This window comes from Chrysemys picta, chromosome 4, assembly GCF_011386835.1.
Source record: "Chrysemys picta bellii isolate R12L10 chromosome 4, ASM1138683v2, whole genome shotgun sequence".
NCBI lineage: Eukaryota > Metazoa > Chordata > Testudines > Emydidae > Chrysemys > Chrysemys picta.
In genome coordinates, this window is record NC_088794.1 from 84,186,085 (window position 1) to 84,210,283 (window position 24,199).

At 41.8% G+C, this 24,199-nt stretch overlaps 1 protein-coding gene and 2 long non-coding RNA genes across 3 annotated transcripts in view; 2 read left to right on the plus strand and 1 right to left on the minus strand.

The window, feature by feature from the left end:
- Positions 1 to 24,199, plus strand: part of LOC122173621 (uncharacterized) — a 133,463-nt gene that overhangs the window by 20,824 nt on the left and 88,440 nt on the right. The window lies entirely within an intron of this gene.
- Positions 1 to 24,199, minus strand: part of MYBPC3 (myosin binding protein C3) — a 122,016-nt gene that overhangs the window by 6,752 nt on the left and 91,065 nt on the right. Inside the window, exons 28-32 of the mRNA XM_008162799.4 lie at positions 22,771 to 22,859; positions 9,956 to 10,151; positions 2,093 to 2,232; positions 1,362 to 1,521; positions 674 to 810 (exon numbers count right to left, since the gene is read on the minus strand). Coding sequence (XP_008161021.2) covers positions 674 to 810; positions 1,362 to 1,521; positions 2,093 to 2,232; positions 9,956 to 10,151; positions 22,771 to 22,859 — 722 coding nt within the window. The remainder of the gene's footprint in view (positions 1 to 673; positions 811 to 1,361; positions 1,522 to 2,092; positions 2,233 to 9,955; positions 10,152 to 22,770; positions 22,860 to 24,199) is intronic.
- The window catches only part of LOC135983412 (uncharacterized), a 68,844-nt gene that overhangs the window by 5,453 nt on the left and 39,192 nt on the right, over positions 1 to 24,199 (plus strand). The window lies entirely within an intron of this gene.

Below are 24,199 nucleotides of genomic sequence, written 5' to 3' on the forward strand. Positions count from 1 at the left end.
AGAGATTGAATCTAATCTTAGACTGTGGTTGATATTCTTTCTGATGCTTTTTCCTAATATCCATATCAATACGGTACGAAGTATAGTTCACCCTGAATAGAGCTCAGCAAATAATTGAGAGTGAAGAAAGTGTCCCCTGCCTGAGATGTGTTGTTTTTTTTGTTTTTTTTTAAATGCTGTCCCCTTGCGCATACAAATTACAGCAGGGTATTTTACTACTTTATCACACAATATGCATTCAGAAACACACAAAGTTACATAGGTGCACTGTAGGTAATAGAAAAAGATGTATTTCCTTTGCATTCTATTAAGTGAATAGTATGTTGCGTTGTCCTTTGTGGGCTGAAAGATCCAATTATAATATATACATGGAAGGAGCCAGAGTTAACATTGCTATGCCAACTGTAATTTTCAACTTCCTGACTTGGGCATTTAAAAACTTAGGTTTCATGCTGTATCACTGTATTGGTTTTGTTGGTGGTTGGGTTTTTCACAGGAACACTATTTACTTCTAGGGTGTGGACGGATAGTATGGATTGGGATTGGTGTCCTATAATTTAGATCAGTAATTAGAACAGTGTAATTACATGAAGCTGGCATGGATTTTAGGGTAGTTGTAGTAGGCTTTTGACTTGTCACAATTATGTAGATTGAAAACTAGTGTAATCTGTACCTTAGGGCTTCCTCTTACAGCACAGCTGAGCGTAGCATTGTATCCAGAGATCACAGAACGGCTTACTAAGGGGTGAGTGAATTTGGGGGCTTCAGAGAAGTCATGCTCTTTGTAACTGGGTGGTTTATAAATGGCGCCTGCAATTCAAACAGAGTAATCTAGTAAGAATTTTGTCTTAAATCTTACCTAGTCAATACAATCTACTTGTAATTTTATTTTATCTATGCTGTTTTAGGAAAACAGTAGTGTTAAAACATCAGTTGCAAACATTTGTGATCTAATGAGGTATTTTTTTCCTAAAAGCCCTAGCTCCTGGAGTCCTAGGATTATGTGAGACTTTGTTTTCATTTAAAAAATAAGTTTCTAGCCTTAATGGTTGCATGGAAAAGCTTGAAAGCATGAACTCTAAAGATTCAAAACCCAGAAGATAAGAACCCCAAAATTCGTTTAATGACTTCTGGGGGCCTGACTCACGATTCTTGTGGCTGAAAATAAAGAAATATCAGTCTAATTTATAAAGAGTCTAAAAGATTAGAAGCTGTAAGTGCCCAGTATTAAGTAATGAAAAAGTCTCTGCTCCTATGCCAGTAATTCTGTACTCTCCTGTCTATAATGCATTACTCAACTTGCTAACTGGCTTATCCATGAGTCATCTTTTGTGACCTTTGTTTTGAAGAATGTGTGTTACCTGTCTTTTGTATGTAGGCAGGAGTTTTAGTTGTTGCAGCAGTTTCACTCAGTCCACACAAATTTTCACTGAAGACCCGGAAATAATACTCATTCCCCATAATCAGGTCTGACACTACACAGTTGGTGCGTCGATAGTGGTCAAAAACAGTGTACCATTCCTATAATGAGATTGTACATTAGTTTACTTTTTCTAACATCTTGAAAAAGGTTTAAAGGGTCAGAGATGGTGCTAGTTGTGGGATGCAGATCTTCCTTGTCAGTATTAGTGAAGAAGACCGCCTACCAAGCAGCAATGATTTTGGGAATGGATAACAATTCCTGATAGAGTAAGTGATAGCACACAGATTCCTTTAAGGGAAATTAAAACCTTACCTATTTTCTTTCTTTGATCTTCATTCTGGCACAAAATTGTATATGCACTTGCATAAAACACACAAGTTTCTATCCCTTATGCTTATTGCATATAAAACTTTGTAAACTATTGTAGGTCTGTCTTCCTAAGTCTTCAGAGACCGCTTTAGTGCCCATAATCACATGAAATCAACATGACTACTCAATTTCAACATGTCTGTTCATAACAAGATCAAAATCATGTCAATTGACACAAGCCCTGAAAGTGAATATGTAATTTCTGATTCAGCATCCTACTTCCATGCTCTACCTGGCCCTATTCATCCCGCCCAATTTCAGTGACTTTAGAAATTATTGGCAAGCCTCAGTGTCTCTCACCATTGTCTTTTTGTCAGCCTTCTGGATTGTGTACCCTGAGATCTGCGCATTGCCATCATCTTGGGGTGGTTTCCACTCCAGAGCGACATTGAATCCCCACACATCTGTGATTTTCACATTCTGAGGTGGACCAGGTTTGTCTATAGAGGAAACAAGTCAAACAAACTCAGTTCTTGTTTCAGGATCTTTGATCTTCAGCATTTCCTTCCAAGCAGGAAAAAAATTGTTACTAAGTTGTGTAATTATCCCAATTATCCTTGTTGAAGAAACCAGTGTTCTACTTGAATGTTGCCAAGTCTCTAACCTCCTGTCTCTGGGAACATCAGTGAAAAGGCAGTGACAGGCCAACTCTAGCATCCAAAATCCTTAAACTCCTTGGATCCATAGAATGGGTCCACACATTTCTTTCAGAGGCTAAGGGTGGGTGACTTCTTTTTCTCTCAGCTGACTCCCACAAGACTGAGTTTGTCACTGCTCTTTTACACAGTCTATATAAAACTGGTGAAACATTGTGATATAATGGCTACAGTGTTATCAGTTTGCAGACAGCACTTAGATCTATTTCTTACCTTCAGAAGTATTCAGTCGTATCCATGCTGTCCCAATGTCAGCCAGAGAGTGTGATTTGGATGGGTTTAACTCACTCCAAATAAGATTGAGTTGATGTGGATTGGCAGAGAGAAACATTTTGAGAACCTTTAACCTGTCTCTTGATTGAGGGTGTCTGCCCACATACTGTTAAACTGGTTCATTCTCTTGGGTCTTATTAGATTCATCACTGCACCAGACTACCAGCTTTTATCAGTGATAGCAAATACTTTTTCATCCATGGCTGATCAAGAGGATAAGTACTTTAATATGCTTTCTTCACCATGTTTCTGTGCCTTGTTTATACCTCTAGGTTAGATGAGTGCAATGCACTCTTTAGAGCTAGCCAAGAAGTTTTGACTAGTACAAAATGAGGTTCTCCACCTTCTGGCTAGAGGTGGGCTACCATGAGCATGCTACACCTGTGCGTTTCTCTCTTCCATAGTGGACAGTCACTTCTGGGTGAAATTCAAGGTGCTGATTTTCTACAAACCCCTTTATGGCCCAGGTTCTTGTTATCTTAGAGAGCCCCATTTCCTCTTAGCTAAAATGATACAGATGGCAATCTTTCACAAGGATGAAGTTTGCAGGAGCTGGAAGCCAGTAGGGGAGGGCTTTGTCTCTGGAATTTGCTCCTGTTGGAAATACTTTGAAGCCCAAACCTGTCCACTTTTAAAATGTGCAGAATGGCATCAGGCTTTTCCACTATCATGTCCACCCTCAGACCCCCCATGATATAATCAGGTGCCTCATGAAGGACTAAAACACAGTCACACCTTAGACTGGATCATCTGTCTAGATGTGGACAAAGGAAATTGAAGGATTGACCTTTATTTTGGGCAGTCCACTATAACCTTCTTCAAATTGATATAAAAACTCAGGTATAATGCAGGAAGAAGGTTTTATAAGTAGTCTGCCCCTGTTCTATAAACTCATAGTCCCAGATAATTTCTGAAGCATCCTCAGTGAAATCCATACCCAACTGAAGAACCAAGAACTGGAAGATCTGGTGAGACTTTGACCTTGTACACTGGCTTCTGCTGTTGACCACGCTGATACCTAAAAGCACCCTTGCATTCATCCCAGCAGATCACTGTTGGTTTCTGATAAGATGGAGCAGTAGGAAAGGAAACAAATGACACTGATAGAAAACTGGCAGTTAAACTCCAGCACAAGATTTTTCCCTACTGTAGCTAATATATCATCAACTTTACAAGTAATACCCTGTAAAAATTTTCCAGATTGTGAGCCACCTTGTTAATGCAAACTGCTTCCTCATATCTCAGCAACAAGCACCTTTCAATGAGCTGTCAACATTATATGATCAGGACATCAGCAGCTATTCATGAGCCTTAAAACACCTTTCCCCTTCCAATGAATTTAGCTCATTCACATAGCAAGAAATTATAGGACTGCTGGAAGAAATCTGATTCACTACTGACAATTGATCTATGCCCATCAAGGGCTAGTTAAAGACATGTGTGGATTCTTACAGAGATTGTCAACTCCACACCACCTTTGATGAGAGCAAGTTACCATCCACCTTAAAGCATACCACAGTCTGGTCTATTTATATTTAACTTAGATTTCACAAACTACTGCTTGTTGATTGACCTCTCATTTTTTGAGCAAATTAACTTAGGTGTGTTTTGGAGGCAGCCTGCAGCTAGTTTCTATCACCAATATCCTGCATCCCTCCAACCTGGGTTTAAGGCCAAGTCAGAACCAAGGTAGCACTGAAGGATCATCACCTCCTGCCTGTAAACTGCAGGAAGTTCTTGCTCTTATTTCTGGATCTGTCTGTGGCATTTCTATATAGATCATTCTATTGTCCAGGGGTGCTGGAACAATTTTTATAGTGGGGGTGCTGAGAGCCATTGGATCAAACTGTAAATCCTGTATATAATGGAAACCATTTCAAGCCAGGGGATTGCACCCCTAGTTCCAGCACCTATGCTACTGTCCTGCCTAAGTGATGGCAGGAATCCATTGTAAAGTGCTGAAATGGCTCCATTTCTTCCTTTCAAGACAACAGAGTGCAGTGATGGAAAACTGCTCTTTTATCTCTGGAGCACTCAGGAAGTCCCATAAAGATTGATTCTCTCCTCCATCCTTAACCTAAACACAGAGTTGTTAAGGGAAATTATGATACATTGTTTTAAATGCCAGCAATATGCAGACAATCCCCAATTTTAAGTTTTCATTTTCCTTTTGACACAAATGGAATGCTTTTCTAGCCCCCTCACTGCCCGGCTGAACAAGAGATGAGAATTCTGTACTACCATGAATAGAAAAGAATCACAAAGCACTGAGTCAAGAGTTATTTATATTTGGAGCTTTCAAATGGATCCAACTGTTGTTTATTGGTAACACTTCTACACCCTCAAGAGCAGTGTGAAGTGATGATTTGGAGTGCACATTCCAGACAGAGTAGAAAATACATCTAAATGAATTTAACTAAAAAGGCTCCTGGAATTTTGGGGAAATGATTGGTAAAAGTACAGAACTGTATTTCCATTTTAGTTTCTACGCTCTGTAAAATATAGATACTTCTGCTATCTCACAGGGTATCATGAAAGATTTATTCAGTGTTTGTGATGTGTTCAGCTACTACAGAGGTTCTGACTTTCATTTTTATAGTCATCTCAAAAATCAGTTTGAGGGGAGAAGTTGCAACTAATCATGTAATGGATAAAGATTACAAGTCTGTGTAATGAATACAAATACCTAGGGCAAAAAATTAGGGCAAAAAATTGACAGAGCCAGAATTAAGATGAATTGGGGCTAAGTGAAACAAGACAATACTGTGGAACACTGTTTTGTGTAATTGAAGTCTGTAAGGGATGATATTCTACAGAATAGTGATAAGTCCAACCCTTAAACCAACCTTAGTGGATTGCTAGCTATGCTGTGGCTTTCTGTGCCAAAGCATAGTATACCAACTCACTTCACAGGCATACGTGAGCCACCAGGGCTATGCTGAAATAAGGCAAAAACAATTACAGCCAGCTATTTCCAGCTGCTAATCTTTGGAGCTGAGTTGCAGATTGGATGAAGGCATTGCTCTTTCCCTCTTGCTTGTTCTCCATCCTCACTCACACCTGCAGTTCAGAGTAAAAGCCTTCCGCCTCCACATCTATCAGTGATTGCCTTAATTCTTTTTCTTTCTTTCTGAAGTACAGAACATAGAAACAGCGAGAGCAGCAGCACTGCCCATCAGAATGTGGAAATGTGTCATATTGGATTGGAAGTTTTAATCTTGCAATCTGCTATACCAAGAAAAATGTCAGCCTGTCATTTCTATATTGAATAACACCTCCATACTTATTTGAATATAACAATTCTACACCATATGCCTATGTATCTGCCTGTATGTAAAACCTCTATAGCAGGGTTTTTCAAACAGGGGTCGCCGCTTGTGTAGGGAAAGCCCCTGGCGGGCCAGGCCAGTTTGTTTACCTGCCCCGTCCGCAGGTCCGTCTGATCGCGGCTCCTGCTGGCCACGGATCGCTGCTCTGGGCCACTGGGAGCTGCTGGAAGCAGTGCGGGCTGAGGGACTTACTGGGGCTTTCCCTACACAAGCGGCGACCCCTGTTTTGAGAAACCCTGCTCTACAGCAACCCCACTACTTGTGAATCTACCAGTACCTAACAATATTGGACCAGATGACTGTTATATTTTTTAGAACACAATGAATAATTTCTAATCTGTATATACACAAATTAATAAATTCTAAACAATTTCTCTTTTGTTTCTATCTTGACACCAAGGGCTGGTGTTAATAGCAGGAAGTGTGTGTGATGCTGGCAGACCAGGTGCCAGCTCATGCCAAGGACGTTAGGCCCCAACTGAACACAGATGAATGCATAGCTGGAAACCACTCTGGCTCATCTGTGTGTTAGTATTATTAAAATAGTATTAGATTTATAAAAATGTCTAGACTTTATGAAATGATTGTAGGATGCCCCATGTATTTATCTCACTTAGAGATTTACAATGCATACCTTAAGATTATATTAACTATGGCCTGGTCTACACTACAGAGCTAGGTCAATGCAAAGCCGCTTTTGTTGACCTAATTTTGTAAGTGTCTACATTAAATTTCACTCCTGCCGATGTAACTGCCCCACTATGCTGACTTAATAAGTCCAATTCCGCAAGAGGCATAGAGTCAATGTCGATGTAGTTAGGTCGACGCATTGTCACTGTAGACACTGCATTGCTTACATCAACTTTTATTGGCTTTCAGAAACTGTCCCACAGTGCCCCATACTGACAGCACATTTGGTATAAGCACTCCTGGTGAGGATGCTCACTGCCACTATAAGGAGCAAAGTGTAAACACGCACCAGCGATGTAATTACTGTAGCAGCTGTACCCTGATGTAAGGTCGACTTAATTTTGTAGCATAGACATGTCCGGTAACTCACCAAATAGGAAAGAAGCATTACATTAATGTAAAGTCCGGATTCCTACCAAAGATGCTAGGTCCTGCACAAGAACGTCCATTGAAACCAAATGAGCCATTGTGAAACATTAAAGGACAAAGACTTTGTGGATTGCTGCTCTTCCCCCCCCCCCCTCCCCCCCCCCCGGTCCATGAAGAGGAGAAGTGTACAAGGACCTGTCCCATGAACTTGAACTATTGGGGAAGGGAATAAAAATTCCTGACAAGAAGAAACTGTGTCAACTGGGTCTCTATGCCGCTTGGACTTTGAGAGGGCAAGATTTCTAAGCATAAGTTCGGGATTGTCCGTGCTTGGCCTGGTTAGCCATAAAGGACTTAAAGAATTTGCTTATGATAGAAGCTTCTACCATCCTTTGAACTTAAGACTATAACTCATTTGTGTATGTGTGTTTACCTGCTTTAACCTTGTAATAAATTCTTTAATGTATTATAGGGTTGGCTTCAAGTGTTTTCTTGGGTGTAAGATCTAAGGTGCAATTGGCTTGGGATAAGTGACTGGTCCTTTGGGACTGGGAGTAACTTGAATATTATTGTGATTTTTGGTGTAAGGGCCCATGTATCACAAAGGCAGGCTTACCTGGCAACAGGGCCGGCTCCAGGCACCAGCCCACCAAGCTTGTGCTTGGGGCGGCACCTGGAGGGGGGTGGCGCAGTGTTCCGGCCGCCGGGGAGAGCAGGGCCACGGCCGGGGCTTGCCGCCCTCCCCCCGGCACTCTGGCCGCTGGGGAGAGCGGAGCCCCGGCCGGGGCTCGCCGCCCTCCCCCCGGGGCTCCGGCCACCCTCCCCTGCTGCGCTGGGGGGTGGGCGGCCGGAGGCTTTTTTGCCTGGGGCGGCAAAAAAGCCAGAGCCGGCCCTGCCTGGCAATATAGACCAAAGTACCCAAGTGGACTCTCTGTGACTCTGTGTTAAGGCTGTTACAGTGCTTGAGGAGTCCATACTTGGTTGCTGAAATCTAAGTATAGATCTCCCAATCAGTTTGGGGTTTGTGCTCTGCTTCTTAACAGTCTGCCTGAAGTTGCTACTCACACTCCCGAGCCGCTTCAAACAGCTTGAGAGTGTATAGTTCTTTTTCTTCTCTTTGGGGATGAAAGGGACTTACTTCAGGACAGTCCTGTTTTTGGTTGCCTGCTTCCTCACCCCAGTCCTCAAAAGGTAAGAGCACATGAGGCTATAGGCATTAATCCCTCAGCAAGTAGACATCTGTCAAGGAAGCTTAGCTGATTAACTGATTTAGCAAAGGATCAGTGATTTGATGTATTGGTTCTTTGACAGCCAGGTTAGGCTCTCGCCCTTCCAGCTGACCTATGCGTGCTGTTACATAGCAATTGTAGCACTGCCGTCAATAAAAAACAGCCTGCCTGTTTCTCCCCCATTTCTCTCCTGCCAAGAACATAAAAATCTGGAGAGCAGAAGGTGCTGTTGACAGAAGTGAAGTAGGGCAGCTCTGATGAATGAGGGGCTGAGTCAGTAATTTAAATGCATGCTTTGGCTGCAGAATGCTCTGTGAGTATCCAAGCGCTTTCAGTTATTAGTAGGAGATTAACTGAAATTTATCTAATGTTGTGGCAAAGCTATCTACCTAACAATTTAGAAAACTTACACCAGTCCTGCAGGCCTGGTACATCTTAATAAGTGTAATAACATTACTCACACTTTATCAGCCATTAAGTTTCTGTGGGAAATGGTTCTCTGGCAACTTATATATATTTTTACATGTAAAGTCATTTTTATGGTATGAGATGTACCAAACATTGAAAGGAAAATACTTAGTATTGCTGTACAGGACCAGAGCATGCCTTAGGTCCTTTGTGTCTAGAACCATTAGGTGCTCACTCTTGCCATCTTTATCCTATATATATTTTAAAATTTTCAACAATATGCAATAAGCTCCATATTCTCAATTCTAAACGGTCAGAAATTATATTAAATAATAACATTCAATAAAATTACACATTCCCAGAAAGATATTAACAAATTGGAGGAAATTTAAGGAGGAGAACAAAAATGATCAGGTCTGAAGGAAGTGATTTAACCTTTCCTCCTAGAAGAGCAAAATGTGTATAATGTGACTAAGCAACATTTTACTCTTAAAATATTTGCAGATGGTTAATAGCAAAGATAAAATATTATTTTGTATTATTAGTATTAGCATTATTTAGTATGTTAATCTGCACCAGAGAGTTGTAAATCCTAGTATACCATTAGTGTGTTGTGTACTAACTGGATTTGTGGACACTGCTGGCACCTACTAAACCTTCCCTAGTGTATGTTAAGGTAGTTCTGTGAAGAACTACACTAACGTGCACTAGGGAGCTTTTCATATGTGCCAGCAGGGTCCACAAAGGCCAGTAAGTCCATGACCTGCTCCAAAATTTACACCCACTAGTGTGGACTAATGCACCATGTAGACAAGGCCTTAGCTGATCTAATAGGTCTTTCCATCTCTGTCTGCTATAATTGTATTAGACAAGTATTCTCTGAATTATTTTACAAAGTTAGGATAAATTCACAACCTGAATAAAGTGGAATCCTCATACTAATGTATTAGCGCCCCTCTCTGACTCTGGGAATAGTAGAATAATACACATACTGGTCCCATGATTTTTTGCATTTACAACCCCTGGGTGTAGAAGGATCATGACACCAGCATACTAATTCCTGGATTCATATTTCCTACCTGGCTATAGTAAAATCATGCACAAGCCCACCAGGGCTGGGATCCATACTTTTTACTTCTGTGTGCAGAAGGATACACATACTAATTCCACTATTTTAAATGTTGAGCTTTAAAGTCACAATTTTCTTACCCATTATCTGCATGGTAATAGCAACCTTATCATTCATGTTTTCTATCTGAACTTCCACTTCATATGTCCCTGAGTGGTGATGCTCAGCCTTTCGAATGAACAGGATAGTATCTGTGGTGCTGTTCCGAATTCCCACCTCTTTGGCGTCTAGTGTTTGACCATCTTTTGTCCAAGTGACTTTGGGTCTAGGTTTACCCTGCAGGAAGAAAAGAGCATGTTTATTCTCTGGACAACAACAGATTTGCTTTTTTCAGGGTCTTTTTTTTGGTCTAGAAAAATAGAAAAATTAATTTCAGATGCTGTACTGATAGATGAACGTATGATTCTTTGGCTGCTTCCCCATTTCCTGGGCCCCTCCAGAGATTTATCTTCCATTCTCATGGATCATAGCACTATGTTCTGACTGGGCCATGGAGATATAATACCCCCATTTTAACAAAAGTCATTCTGGGAACAAACACTGACAAAAGGCTGAAGTTACCTTCTCCCTTTAGATTCATTAGAAGAGCTAGCTATCTCAATGCCCCTTTTCTTTAGAGGATGAGGAAACTGAGAGCATGTGGAAGATGAACAACAGAAACCTCCATGTGCTTTCTGTTGAGGCTGTTACTCCAGCTACTATTTCCCCCCGCCAGTCCCTGACTCCCATCTCCAGTTGCTCTCAAGGCCTTCCAGAAGCTCTTGCCCAGAACTGCAGCATCCTTGGATCTAGAATTTTGGTAGTGCAGGACAAATCACATAAACTGTTTGATATACTTCGCTCCAAACAGTCAGGCACAGTGGCTGTGCCCATAAATGAAGAAGACATTCTGGAGCCAATAAAAGATCTATAACTTACACCTCCATTAATATCAGCCACTTCCAAGACAGCTGATATTTAGCCCCTCAAAAGTGCTTTGGGTGCTTTTTTTTTTTTTTAATCCTACATTGGGGTTCTTATTGTTTCTGCAGTTTAAGAAACATCAAACAATTTGGCCCTCCAAAGTACATCTCTAGAAATAAAGATTCCAGGTGCCTAGAACTTCTGGGCAGGAACCCATATTTATTAGGCACATTACAATCCACAGTTCTACCAGGTTTGCTGGTTAACTGCTTTATTCACCTGGGACAAACTGGTTGCCTCTTCTTGATCAGCTGCTTGAGGACACCAGAAATCAGTCAAAAAAAGAGTCTCACAAGGACAGTTGGTGGTAAAGCACTCTGTCAAGCTGTCTGAAGTGGCTCACGAACATGTGTGCCAACCTCATGGCAGTCTGTCAAGAACCAGGGCACAAACCCCCAACTGGTTGTTTGTTCTATAATTAGATTTCACCAATGAAGTATGAGGTGTGAACTCCTCAAGCATTATACCAGACTTAACATGGAGTGAGACAGTTGTCTTAGGCACTGTGGTCTATCTTGCAACCCAGGCAAGCCTACTTTGTGATAGATGTTCCCTTACACCAAAAATCACATCAATAGTCAGGTTACTTCCAGTCCCAAAGGATCAGTCACTTACCCCAGGTCAATTGTACCTCAGATCTCAAACCAAAGACAATGCTTGTAGCCAATCCTATAATAAACTAACTACAAATTTATTAACTAGGAGAAAAATGAGTTATTTACGAGGTTAAAGCAAGTATTCATACACATATTAATGAATTACAGTCTTGGGTTTTAAAAGGTATAGAAGCTGCTGTAATATGCAACCTCTAGACGTCTTCTAGGGCTAACCCAAGCTAAACAGCTTGAGGATCACTTGCTTAAGTTTAGAAATACTGCCCTCTCCAAATTCCAAGCAGTATAGTGATGCAGTTCCTTCTGGTCACGGATATTTATTCCCTTCCCCCAGAGTTCAATGTGTGATGGAATGAGGGTTTGTGCATGTCCCCTCTTCATGGGTGTGGGGGGAACAAAGTCTTTTGTTCCCTGATGTTCCACAGTCGTTTCTCTGGTGCCCTGCCCAACAAAAGGCATGCGGAGATGATAACTCTAATGGTAAACTAATATTTCACACGTGGTAATGCTTCTCTCCTGATTGTGAGGTTTCCAGCTTCATAGCAAACATTTGTATATTTAGGATGACCAGATGTCCCGATTTTATAGGGACAGTCCCGATTTTTGGGTCTTATATAGGCTCCTATTACCCCTCCACCCCGTCCTGATTTTTCACATTTACGGTCTGGTCACCTTACATATATTACCTTATAATGTGGGATACAGATATTATAAGTGATATTAGTGCATGCAGCAACTCACAAGCATTTCATAAAGTCCAAACACTAAACACATTCTTAGAAACTTAACATCTATTCTAAAAATGCTAACACACTGGTTTCCAGCTATGCATTTGAAAGTGTTCAGTGAGGCTTAAGGGTGTTGGCATGAGCTGGTACCTGGTCTGCCAACATCACATACTCCCTTTCAGGCAGCAGTGAATTCGTCTGACAAGCTGCCCTCTCATTTGCCATTGCAGTAACTATGGAAAGATTCTCTGAGCTACAGTCCTCCAGACTTCTCAAGATGCTGCAGAAGCACCATTGAGGAGTTGTGCTTTGAAAGTCCTGAGGTCTTTAAATCAAGATGATTCTCTGCTTCCTCTGAGAGACTCAAGAGCATCCTCTAGGTTTTCTTTGCCACTACAAAGAAGTTCTCTTTTAGATACAAATACCTTCAGGCAAAGATCTGGCCAGAAACTATACACCTGCTGAGCCACCTGGAAAGTAACCATGCTATTCTAGGAATAGGAGCTTTACTCTGTCCTCTGGATCATTAGCTGTTGCCAGCAGTAAGTTTGATGGTCAGGTTGAGAGCCTTGGACTAGACCATTTTACAGATCTCTTCCATTTTCTTCCCCATTTTGCAATGCCTTATTTCTTCTTGCCATGGAATAGAATCACCTCAGACCAGTGGATTCTCAAAGTACAAGACGAGGTTTATTCATCCTATTCCAGTCCATAGCTGCCTCCCTCCCTCTCCATCCCATTTCAGGGACCCTTCTGAGGATAAATTTGAAAGAAAAAGTGGCCTCTTCTCTTCAACTGGGGGCCATAGAAAAAGTTTAAAACAACTTATATGAAAAAGGATTCTATTCCTGTTAGTTTCTCATTCTCAAAAGGAAGGGAGGATTAAGTCTTATCGTGGATTTTAGGCATTTGGTATACTTTTTTACTCATCTTAAGTTCTTACTGTCCATCCTCCTCTACCTAGATCTGCAGGACTGGTTCACTGCTCTCAGTTTTAAGGACACACATTTCCACACTACCATCTATCTGTTTCATAGGAAGTATCTCCGTTTCATACAATCAACAGTATCAATATTGGATCTTTCCTTTGGTCATATCACAGCTCCAAAGGTCTTCACCAAATGCTCAACACTAATAACAGTCCATTTCAGAAGAGTGGGAGTCCACATATATCCCTGGTGATTTAAGGCAAATCTTTTCAGGATGCTTCATCAGTTCAGGAAATTGTTCCAGTTTCTGGGACTCTGAGATTACCAAAATCAACACTCATGCTTACTGAAATATTGGAGTTCAGAGGCACAGCCTTAAATTCATACCTAGCCAGTGGATTAGCCTGAACATCATCTCCAATACTCAAATATGCCCATAACAAGACAGGTAGGGCATGCGAAGGCTCCTGGATCATATGGCTTCATGCATCTATGTGACCTCTCTGCTCCCTGCCTTCTTAGAGTTGGTAGGGCTACTCCCACCTTTTCAAGTTCTCTCTCTCTCTGTGTGTGTGTGTGTGTGTGTGTGTGTGTGTGTATATATATCTCCTTACTATATGTTCCATTCTATGCATCCGATGAAGTGGGCTGTAGCCCACAAAAGCTTATGCTCAAATAAATTTTAGTCTCTAAGGTGCCACAAGTACTCCTGTTCTTTTTAAAGGGGGACTGTGTTCCACCTTCACAAAGATAACATGGACAGTCAAGTAATTGGTTCATTAAAGTACTTTCATCTTTGTTCCAATGGACAAACCAGAGTTTGTATGCAAAGTGTCCCATTTCACTCACTAGTGCCGCAGAGGGAAGGGGTGCCAGTTGCCTTCACCCAAATATGAGGTGTTTATCCATGATACTTAAGGCACAAAGAATCCTCTCTACACCTAAAAGTTCTGGAGCTCAGAGCAATCCAGTTTAACTTGCAAATCTTTCTTTCCTCAGTTGAATTTTATCACTCTCAAGATCTTCGCATATAATACCGCTGCCATGGATTATGTTAACTGGCAAGGTGGGGACTTGTTTAAAGAAACTTATAACTTTAAGGAAAACAATTACCTTTTGAACTGAAACATCTCCTATTTATTATTTACCAAAACATTTAGGGCCAAGTCCTTGGCTGGTTTTTCAACCTGTTTGCAAAATGGAATAGCTCAAAGGGACTAGAGGAGGCAATAGATCGGTCCCTAATTTTTTTCGGTAAAGAACAGCCATGAGAAATTTTAGCAGCTTTTTCTGAAAGTATACCTAGCTCAAAATAGAAACTTACTATGGAAGTGTTCTCTTAAATCTAACCTTGCAATTGCTGTCATTTTAGTATGGTTGTGTAGGCACTTTTATTATAACTCCTTATTTAAGATGCTATAGTGACTAATGAAATAGGGCAAATGTTTGCACTCTTGGTTTTCATATCCTGATACTCTTATTTATAGACTGTGAAAAGCATGAACCCATAGAAAGCATGTTCCTAATTCATATCCCAGAGGATTGGATTTCTGTAATGAGCAATATCTAATCTTGGAGGGAACAGTGAGAGGCAGAGTAGGTGAATGGCACACCAGAAGAGCGTCAGGGCCTTTACTGGAGGGAGACGGAAAAGTGATTTTTTTTTTAACAATGTTTTTTAGCTACTAGCATTCACAGATATATGATGGGCAGGAAGGCAGTTAAGGAATACCTTGAGTCCCCACTAATAGCAAATAATACTCCTTCTAGAACCTGTCTAGTTAATTTTGGAAAGATTACAGTGCTCTATAAGAAAAGACATGGTCTACTAATTACTCGGCTTTTGCCCTTCTCTAGCATTTTTCATCTAAGGATTTCAGATTTCTTTAAAAACATTAATTCAGCCTCATAATACCCTTATAAGGTAGCTGAATTGTAGAATTCACGTGTTACAGATGGGTAAGGCTGCAATTTTGTCACGGAAGTCGTGGATTCCATGACTTTCTGAAACCTCTATGACTTCCGCAGCTGCAGCAACTGGTGCGGCTGACCCCAGGGCCACCCGAGCAGCTGGCCCTGGGGACCGCCCAAGCAGTAGTAGTCCTGGAGGCAGCTGGAGCAGCGGCCCGGGGAGCGCCAGAGCAGGAGCGGTCCCAGAGGCGATCGGAGCAGCAGACCCCGGGGGTGGTCCTGGAGGCTTTTAGGAGAGCAGTCCCCGCTGGCCTCGGAACAGCGAGCCAGCAGAGGCAGACAGCCCCCACTGCTGAAGCAGCCCCTCTCCCCCCACCCTCCCCGAGCAATGGGGCCTAAGAGCAGAGATTTAGTAATGGGTATTTATAGTAAAAGTCATGGGACAGGTCACTGGCTGTGAGTTTTTGTTTATTGCCCGTGACCTGTCCATGACTTTTACTAAAAATATCCATGACTAAATCTTAGCCTTACAGATGGGTAAACAGAGGCCCATATAGAATAAGTGATTTGACAAGGTCAGAGACTCGGTCACAGGAATAAAACACAGGATTCTGACTTCCAATGCCATCAGAGAGTGCTCCTCAATTCCTGATTGTGTCTTCTATTCACAGAGGTTTAGCATTAATTCAAAGGCTTGTCTCTGTACTCCAAATCTCTTTTGCATTTTGAAGACTGCAGTCTTCTCTGCTGAAGTGCCTCTTCTTTAGCAAGTACAGTCCTAATTTCTTTAGCCTGCCTGAAGAAGCTAAACCTCTCAATCTTTATTTGTATTTTCCTTTTGTTGTTTTTCGTTTGTTTAGAAAAGGTGATAAAAATTGGGTATTGTAGTCTAAATATGATTTAATAAGTTCCTCCAGAGCTTTTTACCTTAGTGAGAGCTATAGTTAAGGTTGCAAATCAGCTTCACTTACAACTTTATCAAGAATTCTTTTGAGTTGAAATTTTCCATTCTTGGTTTCAGACAAAAAAAAAATGTTTTGTGGTAAACTCCTTCAGCTGTTGAGAGTTATCACAGCAGCAAAATTATATCTTTTTTCAATTTAAAAAGGTTTTAAAGACTTAACAACAGTAACTCAACTTTGTCAGTAACAGTAACTCAAAATTGTCTGCCCTATAAAATGTTGCATTCTGTATGTGGCTAGACATAGGGAAAAAAATACTTTAGAAAGTTTAGGGATGAGGGACTTGAGAAAGAACAATGGTAAGTATTTAATTTCATGATAGTGGTTTTAAGCATGCGGCTCAGACATAAGGCATAAACTCCGTATGCCTCAACTTCACACGACATATCACAGTTGCTCCAAATTTTTGACTTTCCACTGCTCATTGAATAGATACACCCCCATGCAGGGCTGGTGCTACCATTAGGGCAAACTAGGTGGTTGCCTATGGCGCCAAGATTTGGGGGCGCAAAAAAGCGGTGCCCCCAATTTTTTTTTTTACAGAGTTCCTGGGCTGGGCTGCCGGTGGCACGCTGACACGTGCGGCTCAGACTCCCTCTCCCAGCGCAGCGGCTGCTCCACTTCTCCTGCCTCCCAGGCTTGCGGCGCCAATCAGCTGTTTGGCGCTGCAAGCCTGGGAGGGGAGGAGAATTAGAGCGGGGGCGCCGTGCTCGGGGAGGAGGCGGAGCAGAGGTGAGCTGGGGTGAGGAGCTGCCGCACGGCTCCCCAGGGGGAGGGGGAGCTGCCGCGGGGGGGGGGGGGCGCCTCAGGGTGGGGTGGGGAGCTGCCGCAGGGCTGGGGGGGGCAAGGTGGAAGTTTTGCGTAGGGCACGAAACTTCCTTGCACTGGCCCTGCCCCCATGCATATACGCCCCTTTGCATAATCTGGAAACCACAAGCCATAACACATGCATACTGTACTTTACATAGATTCCACTCATCTGCATATACAGTACTCCCACTTCCCATCCATCCCCAACATATGCACTTTATAAGTACTACATATACACATTCTCTAACTTACTGAAATGATATTTTGCATATCTCTAACTCATCCATCTGATGATTTCAAAACGCTTTACACCCTTAATGAATGAATCTCCACAAACACCCACCCCTGACACTAAAGGAGTTTCATTTTCTTCATTTTCTAGATGAGGAAAATGAGAAACATCAAATTATTTGCCCAAGATCACACAGAATGTCAGTGTCAAATCCAGCATGAATGATGACAATTATTTGTATGAAATAAACTTTTGATATTGAAACTTGTGTGGATTTTTTCTTTCCTTAAGATGTTTTTGAATACTTATCTTTTTAAATTAAATGTAATTAACATGATTGATTTTTGTTGTCTTTTTCTTTAATATTTTGTCCTAAATGTGAAATGATAAAAATACTATTGTATATTATTTATTACAACTGGAGCATGTAGTGAAAACTATAGGTAAGGTGGAATAAGCATTTACATTATAACCCCCCATTTTTAGTTGCTTGTCACTTTCTGAAGTTTTCACATTTGCATTGAGAATTTGATTTTAAATGGTTCATTGGTTTTTCAGTAGGAGGAAAGAGGGAAACAATAATCTTAACCCATTGTTAATACCTCAGCAGCAGGGGGTAGAAATTTGAAGTTTGCCAAGCAAGTCCTTAAGGAAGTGTGATATTTTAATGTAATTTGGCCAGATTATTTATTTATTTATTTCCATTTAAATAATAAAAAAGATGCCTATACAAAGCTCTGGCACATAATTAATACTATCAAAAAGGATTATGGGGGTTAAAAATCTTACTTTAGACATGTGCCATTTTTTCTGATAAAGAGTGCAGTGCATGTGCATGCGTGTGAAATTTGGATTGTAGTAAAAGCCATCAAACTGAGGACATTAAATAAGACAGCACTGCCTCATTATATAATATCTTTAAATGTGCACTCACAACTTTTTAACTCTATTGCCTGGCATTATAGTACATCTTTAATTGCATGAGCATAAGCTGGTATCTTGTCTTACTCATTGTGCAGAGTGTACAATGTATCGTGAATGACGCAGGGCAGGAACACTCAGTTTTAAATAACTTATCAGAACAAAAATGAACAGGAGGGACATACATAAAATTGTTTAACAACAAAAAATCCTTTGTGTTCAAATTCAATTGTTTAAATATATTTTAACTACCGTATATATCTTAAATACATGAAGCCAGATCTGAATCATTGTTTTGGATCATTGTTATTCATAGAATAACAGAATATCAGGGTTGGAAGGGACCTCAAGAGGTCATCTAGTCCAACCCCCTGCTCAAAGCAGGACCAATTCCCAACTAAATCATCCCAGCCAGGGCTTTGTCAAGCCGGGCCTTAAAAACCTCCAAGGAAGGAGACTCCACCACCTCCCTAGGTAACGCATTCCAGTGTTTCACCACCCTCCTAGTGAAATAGTTTTTCCTAATATCCAACCTGGACCTCCCCCACTGCAACTTGAGACCATTGCTCCTTGTTCTGTTATCTGCCACCACTGAGAACAGCCGAGCTCCATCCTCTTTGGAACCCCCTTCAGGTAGTTGAAGTCTGCTATCAAATCCCCCCCTCATTCTTCTCTTCTGGAGACTAAACAATCCCAGTTCCCTCAGCCTCTCCTCATAAGTCATGTGCTCCAGACCCCTAATAATTTTTGTTGCCCTCCGTTGGACTCTTTCCAATTTTTCCACATCCTTCTTGTAGTGTGGGGCCCAAAACTGGACACAGTATTCCAGATGAGGCCTCACCAATGTCGAATAAAGGGGAATGATCACGTTCCTCGATCTGCTGGCAATGCCCCTACTTATACAGCCCAAAATGCCGTTAGTCTTCTTGGCAACAAGAGCACACTGTTGACTCATATCCAACTTCTCGTCCACTGTGACCCCTAGGTCCTTTTCTGCAGAACTGCTACCTAGCCATTCGGTCCCTAGTCTGTAGCAGTGCATGGGATTCTTCCGTCCTAAGTGCAGGACTCTGTACTTGTCCTTGTTGAACCTCATCAGGTTTTTTTTGGCCCAATCCTCTAATTTGTCTAGGTTCCTCTGTATCCGATCCCTACCCTCTAGTGTATCTACCACGCCTACTAGTTTAGTGTCATCTGCAAACTTGCTGAGAGTGCAGTCCACACCATCCTCCAGATCATTAAAGATATTAAACAAAACCGGCCCCAGGACCGACCCTTGGGGCACTCCGCTTGAAACCGGCTGCCAACTAGACATGGAGCCATTGATCACTACCCGTTGAGCCCGACGATCTAGCCAGCTTTCTATCCACCTTAGTCCGTTCATCCAGCCCATACTTCTTTAACTTGGCGGCAAGAATACTGTGGGAGACCGTATCAAAAGCTTTGCTAAAGTCAAGGAATAACACATCCACTGCTTTCCCCTTATCCACAGAGCCAGTTATCTCATCATAGAAGGCAATTAGATTAGTCAGGCACGACTTCCCCGTCGTGAATCCATGCTGACTGTTCCTGATCACTTTCCTCTCCTCTAAGTGTTTCATAATTGATTCCTTGAGGACCTGCTCCATGATTTTTCCAGGGACTGAGGTGAGGCTGACTGGCCTGTAGTTCCCCGGATCCTCCTCCTTCCCTTTTTTAAAGATGGGCACTACATTAGCCTTTTTCCAGTCATCCGGGACCTCCCCTGATCGCCATGAGTTTTCAAAAATAATGGCTAATGGCTCTGCAATCTCACTCGCCAACTCCTTTAGCACCCTCGGATGCAGCGCATCCGGCCCCATGGACTTGTGCACGTCCAGTTTTTCTAAATAGTCCCGAACCACTTCTTTCTCCACAGAGGGCTGGTCACCTTCTCCCCATACTATACTGCCCAGTGCAGTAATCTGGGAGCTGACCTTGTTCGTGAAGACAGAGGCAAAAAAATCATTGAGTACATTAGTTTTTCCACATCCTCGGTCACTAGGTTGCCTCCCTCATTCAGTAAGGGGCCCACACTTTCCTTGATTTTCTTCTTGTTGCTAACATACCTGAAGAAACCCTTCCTGTTACTCTTAACATCTCTTGCTAACTGCAACTCCAAGTGTGATTTGGCCTTCCTGATTTGACTCTTGCATGCCTGAGCAATATTTTTATACTCCTCCCTGGTCATTTGTCCAATCTTCCACTTCTTGTAAGCTTCTTTTTTGCATTTAAGATCAGCAAGGATTTCACTGTTTAGCCAAGCTGGTCGCCTGCCATATTTACTATTCTTTCTACACATCGGGATGGTTTGTTCCTGCAACCGCAATAAGGATTCTTTAAAATACAGCCAGCTCTCGTGGACCCCTTTGCCCTTCATGTTATTCTCCCAGGGGATCCTGCCCATCTGTTCCCTGAGGGAGTCAAAGTCTGCTTTTCTGAAGTCCAGGGTCCGTATTCTGCTGCTCTCCTTTCTTCCTTGTGTCAGGATCCTGAACTCGACCATCTCATGGTCACTGCCTCCCAGGTTCCCATCCACTTTTGCTTCCCCTACTAATTCTTCCCTGTTTGTGAGCAGCAGGTCAAGAAAAGCTCTGCCCCTAGTTGGTTCCTCCAGCACTTGCACCAGGAAATTGTCCCCTACACTTTCCAAAAACTTTCTGGATTGTCTGTGCACCGCTGTATTGCTCTCCCAGCAGATAGGGTGATTAAAGAACCAGGGCCTGCGATCTAGCAACTTCTGCTAGTTGCCAGAAGAAAGCCTCGTCCACCGCATCCCCTTATTTTGATTCTCTCCATTAAATCATTGGACCCCTCCTTGCTTTTCACTGCTTGCTATCTGATCTGTGAACAGAGGGCCAAATTTTGCTCAGTTACACTGATATAAATTGGGAGTAAATCCATTGACTCCAGTGGATGTACTCTAGACTTACACTATTGTAAACAAACAAGAACGGCCCTATGGGGTCAGACCAGGGTCCATCTAGCCCAGTATCCTGTCTTCCGACAGTGGCCAGTGCCAGATGCCCCAGAGGGAATGAACAGAACAGGTAATCATCAACTGATCCATCCCCCGTCGCTCATTCCCAGCTTCTGGCAAACAGAAGCTAGGGACACCATTCCTGCCCATCCTGGCTAATAGCCATTGATGGACCTATCCTCCATGAATTTATCTAGTTCTTTTTTGAATCCTGTTATGATCTTGGCCTTCACAACATTCTCCTGCAAGGAGTTCCACAGGTTGACTGTGCATTGTGTGAAGAAATACTTCCTTTTATTTGTTTAAAACCTGCTAACTATTAATTTCATTTGGTGACCCCTAGTTCTTGTGTTATGAGAAGTAGTAAACAACACTTCCTTATCTACTTTATACCAGTCATGATTTTTGTAGACCTCAGTCATATCTCCCCTTAGCCATCTCTTTTCCAAAGTGAAAAGTCCCAGTCTTATTCATCTCTCCTTATACGGAAGCTGTTCCATACCCCTAATCATTTTTGTTGCCCTTTTCTGAACCTTTTCCAATTCAAATATATCTTTTTTTGAGATGGGGCGACCACATCTGCACACAGTATTCAAGATGTGGGCATACCATGTATTTATACAGAGGTAATGTGTCCTATTAGCTATCCCTTTCTTAATTATTCCCAGCATTCTGTTTGCTTTTTTGACTGCCGCTGCACATTGAGTGGATGTTTTCAGAGAACTATCCACAATGACTCCAAGATCTCTTTCTTGAGTGGTAACAGCTAATTTAGATCCCATCATTTTATATGTATAGTTGGGATTATGCGTTCCAATGTGCATTACTTTGCATTTATCAGCATTAAATTTCATCTGCCATTTTGTTGCCTAATCACCCAGTTTTGAGAGATCCTTTTGTAGCTCTTCACAGTCTGCCTGGGTCTTAACTATCTTTAGTAAGTTTGTATCATCTGCAAATTTTGCCACCTCACTGTTTACCCCTGTTTCCAGATCACTTATGAATATGTTGAATAAGACTGGTCCCAGAACAGACCCCTGGGGAACACCATTATTTACTTCTCTCCACTCTGAAAACTGACCATTTATACCTACCCTTTAAAAGATAGGAAACAACCATTTACCAATCCATGAGAGCACCTTCCCTCTTATCCCGTGGCAGCTTACTTTGCATAAGGGGCTTTGGTGAGGGACCTTGTCAAAGGCTTTCTGAAAATCTAAGTACACTATATCCACTGGATCCCCTTGTTCCACATGCTTGTTGACCCCCTCAAAGAATTCTAGTCAATTGGTGAGGCATGATTTCCCTTTACTAGAACCATGTTGACTCTTCTTCAACAAATTATGTTAATCTATATGTCTAACAATATTGTTCTTTATTATAGTTTCAACCAGTTTGCCCGGTACTGAAGTCAGGCTTACAGGCCTGTAATTGTTGGGGTCACCTCTGGAGTCCTTTTTAAAAATTGGCGTCACATTAACTATCATCCAGTCATATGGTACAGAAGCTGATTTAAATGATAGGTTACAGACTACAGTTAGTAGTTCTGCAATTTCACATTTGAGTTTCTTCAGAACTGTTGGGTGAACAAACTGAATTTGACCTAGTGTGAGGACTGGCCTAACTTGCTGCATATCTCAGCTTTATTTACTGTAAACTATCCAACCATATAAGACTACTGTCACATTTGATTCTAGGTTAAAGGTCACATGAGCCCATCATTTTAGGAATCCGTGGCCAGCCAGCAGGGGAGCTTGGGTAAGGAAAAAATAATCTGTTAGATAAGCAACTAAAGAGAACCGCGTCAAAACTGAATCAATCACATACCTGGAAGGGAATCACAATATTGATTGTCTCTCCTACTTTCTTCACCAGAGTCTGCCGTAGATAGCGTGGCAGCCAGAATTTGGGACGTTCTGTCGATAACCAAAATATGACATCTGTCTTTATTTGAAATGTTAGGAAAATGAAGGAAAAACACCAAAGGAGACAGAATTTATACCTAACACTGGGAATCAATACAAAGTGCTTGTGAGCATGAGAAAATCAGAGTGAAGGCTACTTATACTATTGGGGAAATTGATAATTTCCTATACATAGTCATCTGTAACAGCAACTCTTGCCCTTGTTTCTGCAGTTCCGCGGGATCAATTGCTAGCAGGACTACTGCAGTTCCACTGCACGAAGGAAGATTCTGGAGATTTCTGTATAGTATATGCACCTCTTTGTGGCGCTCAGCTCCACTGGGTACTCATCTACATAGCAACAAGGGGGCAGGGCATGGGCAGGCTTGGCTGAGGGACTGGGAAACTGCTGCTGCACAGATCCTCCAATCCTCCACCCAACACTATATCAGTCACTGGGTTTGCATCGCTGTTGTGGATTCGCTCAACACCACCTCTGTGACCAGCGGTGGAAGGAGTGGCACTTCAGTACTCAGCATCAAGGGAGTAATCTGTGGCATCTTACTTTTCCTTTACAAGTGGGAATCTTATTGCAAAGTGTATTCTGTCTTTTCAAATCCGGGCTCATTTAAGCTTTTCTTGCGGACTCTGTCTTACCTTTTCTCCTTCCCTCATCCATATCAGTTATCTATAGAATGAATTTGTAAGCCTGGATTTGGAGTACTTGTTCTCATATCTGTCTGGTTTTTGGATGCTTTGTAATTCTAGTTCATTACACTAGGTCATTTTATTGTTAGTGGGACTCTGGTAGGCATCTTGTGTGAGTTAAGAGTGAGGAATCTTCAGTTAACAGCTCTTAATATCGTTTGGACTGCAGTCAAATGAATTAGAACCTATTGCTATTGAGTGGTGGATAGGATGGTAACTAACGAAGTAGGACATGCAAGTGCAGATAACAGCTTTTATCCAGAGAGTCCTTGGCCTCAGTTTGCAGGAGTGTGAATGTTTGGCATTAACATACCAATCTATTTCCAGAATACTCTTATAAATAAATAATTAAATAAATAAAGCGCCCCTTAGTCAGACTTTGCGACAACCATTTCAGGACGCAGAATGTAAACATTTTAAAAACTGAAATATGAATAAAAATATACTGACTATGGTCCAGATCCTGTTACCTCTCTTGTACGTTTCCAGAATCAACAAATTAATAGTTCAGAACCAACTTGAGAGAACAGTCTAGTATTAGAATATAGGCAGAGTTATACTCAAGCGAGAGAATGCCTGCGCTCTGTCCTCACTCTAAAGAAAGTGTTTACCCTACCAATCCCAGAATTTCCTCTCCCTTAAGA